Here is a 4,053-nt window from a genome sequence, read left to right as displayed (position 1 = left end):
ATGAACGTTTCGTTATGGTATATAGCAAAATGTATTCTTTTGGAAACATTCTTTGTCACAACATACCATGTCCCACTGTCGGTTCATGTGAGCTTTGGCAAAACTCAGACGTCTTCCGATGTGAGATGGTGTAAGATGAGGAGCTTTAACCTTTTAAACCCTCTCCATGTGAGTATTTTTTCCCAAAACTTGACGAATTGTCACCCGAGTAACAATTAAATTGAAATATTGCTTTATTTGCATAAGCGATTTTGGGGTATTCGAAGCTGTTCTAGCTATTTCCCGCTTATTCCGGTCTGAGAGCTTCGCTTTACGTGGAGCTCTCTCCTTCTTACCGCATCCTTGAGGATTCGTCAAATAATTAGGCACTACTTGATGGGATCATCTAATCCGACGAGAAATTTCTCTGATGCCAACATTTTCTTGGTGAAATGCATCGATTTGTCTTTCTTTTCTCTCCGTGAGCGTTTTTCCCTTTAGAATTTTCCAGATTTATTGATCAAAATAACTAAAACAACGAAAAAATGTAACTGGTCTTATAGAAACTTGACACTTGAAAAATACAAAAGCTTTGGTTTACGCTCAGCGCTTGCACACATACATATGAAAATCATGCAGTGTATGGTAGTCACCAATACTAATACACTAGAATATAAATTGAAGCATTGTTCGTTTACAATGGCCACGGTGCTTCTGACATTCAACCGAGACGGTCATGTTTTTAGCGCCCCTTTGAAAAGAGTAGCGAAAAATAGAAGTTTTCTCCTCACACAACTGGTTCTATGCTAAAGGAAATTCCTTGAGGCTTTAATCAGTCCTAAATAAAGTTTTTCTCGCTGGTGTACAAGACGAGGACAAGGAGGAGGCCACCGAATAGCCTAGACGGTTGGTGGCTTTCGATACCGGCAGTTTTCACTGCCCCTAGCGTCGGTCCCTGTTTTTGGCGCGCCTTTTGCAGCTCACTTATATATACCCCACATTATTATTACTGGTTACTTATCTCTGGTGGTGGTTTTTATTTTCAGCTGGTGTTTGATCCTGGATTGCAGAGTGGTGGTGTACCCACACTACCGTTTCTCCGGTGCGGGGGCGCACCCCCCCAGCAGCAGTACATAGTGTTAGTGATATTTATAACAGTTTTTATTTAAACCTCATAGACATTATAGTAGTGTTTCATTGTATTGAAAGTAGTGTTTCTAGTGAAATTTAAAAACTTTTTTGAAACAAGCTCCGAAACTGTTGAGCCTTTTCTTTTTTTTATTCTGCATTAGTACCATTTTTAGTGTGTATCTCTACATCAACCTTCCTGGCTGTACCTCCCGGGTATAGCCAGCCTTTACCATGGCTTCCAGCAGTGCCGGTAAGTCAACAAATCTTTATAATGGCGTGCCCACCACACGCACCTCTCCTCTCTGGGCTGACCCCCTATGCGGGGAGCTTCAAATTTTACTCCTCAAAGCATCAAATGATAAAACCCTACCATCAAACCCGTTTGTAGTATCAAAAACCATCCAAGCTGTTACGGATCGCGATTTCAAGGACGCGAGACCACAGCGTGATGAAAACAATAAGTTGCAATACGTGATCCATATTCGTAACAAGGAATATGTAGATGCGCTCCTGGGTATTAAGTCATTAATTGACAAGACCCCTGTGGAGATAACTTATCACCCTACCTTGTACCAGCGCAAATGCGTGGTATCCTGTAGGGATGTGATTGATATGGCAGAAGCTGTACTTTTAAAAGAGCTTACTGACCAAAGAGTTATTGCGATCAAACGAATTTCCCGTATGGACCCAACCAAGAAGGAATTAATTCCAATTCCAAACCTGATTTTGACCATCAGAGGTATTGTAATTCCGGAATATATCAACTTTGGCTTCATCCGCGCCCCCACGCGCAATTTTTATCCGAATCCGATGCAGTGCTTCGGCTGCTACAAATTCGGACATACTTCCAAAAAATGTAGGACCAAGATCCAATTATGCCGAAACTGTGGACGAGCACACCCAGAACTAGGCAATGAAGAAACAGCCAAGAACTTCATTTGCAACGCTCCTGCCTTCTGTGTAAATTGCAGTGGCAACCACCCTTCTACGAATAGAAAATGCCCCGCATGGGTTGCAGAGAACAATATTACCAAAGTGAGGGTAGACCAAGGAATATCTTACAAGGAAGCCAAACAAAGCTACTAGGCCAAAGTAAATGGATCTTCTTACGCAAGCAAAGTCCAAGAGAGACTTAATGTAGCCCAAAGCACAGGATGCAATCGCTGCAAGTGCAACTGCACGCAGCCCAACCCTACCCCAATCATCCAAACGGTTTCCACACCGATAGTTAACCAGCCAGACATTGAATATACCATCTCCACTTCCGATTCCGAAACGGATTCAGAAATTCCCATGGAAACTGAATCAGCAAAATTAACTAAACGTGAGATCAAAAATTCAAAAACTTCAACTTCAGATGATTTGAAATCATCTGAAGATGAAAATTTCCGCATTAATGATAAAACAAGGAAAAGATATAAAAACCAACAACCGGAAATCTCTCAACCGGCCGCCCCACAACAGGCCGACCCTCAACCATCCACTTCATACAAAACAGTACCCAATACTAATCGAACAATACCAAATTATTTAAAATTTGATCCTAGACTGAAGACCAAGACTTCCAAAGGTAACAAACAGTCAAAATAATTTCTGATATACCTTAATTAAACCCTTCAAGAGCCTCCATAATATTTTTTCAAGTTCCACACTCCACACATAAACAGTACACCTGTTGTCCAAGGTTCAACATCCAACCGAAAACTTGCCATTCAATGGAATTTGCGTGGGCTTAGTAGGTCAATGGATGAAATTAAATTAATGTTAGCTGAGGAGAAACATCTCCCACTAACACTTGCATTCCAAGAAGCCAGAGTGACTAAGATTACACCCGATTTTAACCTTTCACTACAAGGTAAATACAAGTGGTACTTCCGTGAGGGACTTACCTCACACCAGGGTGGAGTATGCCTCGCTGTTTTGAGCCATCTCCCACATACCCACATCCAAATTTCATCACAGTTACAGATATGCGCAATCCAACTCACGGGACCGTTACGGTTAATCCTCGCTTCTATATACATTTCCCCAACGCATAGTAACAGTAATTTGGAAGCAGAAATGAACAATGCCATTCAACAATTACCTCACCCTTTCATAATAATGGGTGATTTTAACGCCTACCATACTGTATGGGGTGGCCAAAGATGCAATTTAAGAGGTAAAATTATTTTAAAAATCGTTGAACAACTTAACCTCATCATCCTGAACGACTTCCAACATACTCGTATGGATGAACACTCTGGCTCTACTTCTGCAATTGATTTAACGATTACCTCATGGGACCTTGCGCCCAGAGTCAGATGGTGTGTCGATGATGATCTAAGAGGAAGTGATCATTTTCCCATTCACATCCAAACACTGACCAGTAATCAAAAAATCCTCCTGCGAAGGAGATGGTTGTACCAATTTGCCGACTGGAATGGTTTCGAATCAACCATTTCGCATCTGTTACCTGCACAGGGTAACTATTCAGTAGATGAGTTTTCCCAAGCCGTTTTCGCAGCTGCGAAAGCTAATATACCCCGCACTAGTGGTATCTCCGGCCGGAAGGCAGTCCCATGGTGGAATAATGATGTCAAACAGGCCATTAAATCCAGAAGAAAAGCGCTACGGAAGCTTAGAAGACAACTGGACGGTAGTGAGACAAAAGTACTTGCCCTAGCTAATTTTCAATCTGCTAGAGCTAGAGCAAGGAAAATTATAGCGGAAGATGAACAAAATAGCTGGCTTAAATTTCTTGATAGCTTTTGCCCTCAGACAACTTCTAGTGAACTGTGAAGCAAGGTTAATGCAATCAGTGGCAAAAGAAGATCGCGAGGCTATTCCATTACGATCAATGGTACCACTACCGATGATCCCGGAACCATTGCTGAACATTTAGCTGACCATTTTGCTAGTACTTCTGCCACCTCCAACTACAAAAGCGACTTCAAAGCTCGT

At 41.8% G+C, this 4,053-nt stretch overlaps 1 protein-coding gene across 1 annotated transcript; it reads left to right on the top strand.

Moving 5' to 3' along the window:
* Positions 1–1,341: 1,341 nt before the first annotated feature.
* Positions 1,342–2,196, top strand: LOC129781350 (uncharacterized). The gene is made up of 2 exons (XM_055789170.1): positions 1,342–1,360; positions 1,499–2,196. Exons 1-2 carry the CDS (start codon positions 1,342–1,344, stop codon positions 2,194–2,196), a joined length of 717 nt encoding a protein of 238 aa, XP_055645145.1.
* Positions 2,197–4,053: the final 1,857 nt, after the last annotated feature.

The sequence above is a fragment of the Toxorhynchites rutilus genome, chromosome 1, assembly GCF_029784135.1.
Source record: "Toxorhynchites rutilus septentrionalis strain SRP chromosome 1, ASM2978413v1, whole genome shotgun sequence".
In the NCBI taxonomy this organism is placed as follows: Eukaryota; Metazoa; Arthropoda; class Insecta; order Diptera; family Culicidae; genus Toxorhynchites; species Toxorhynchites rutilus.
This window is presented reverse-complemented; position numbering and strand designations above follow the sequence as displayed.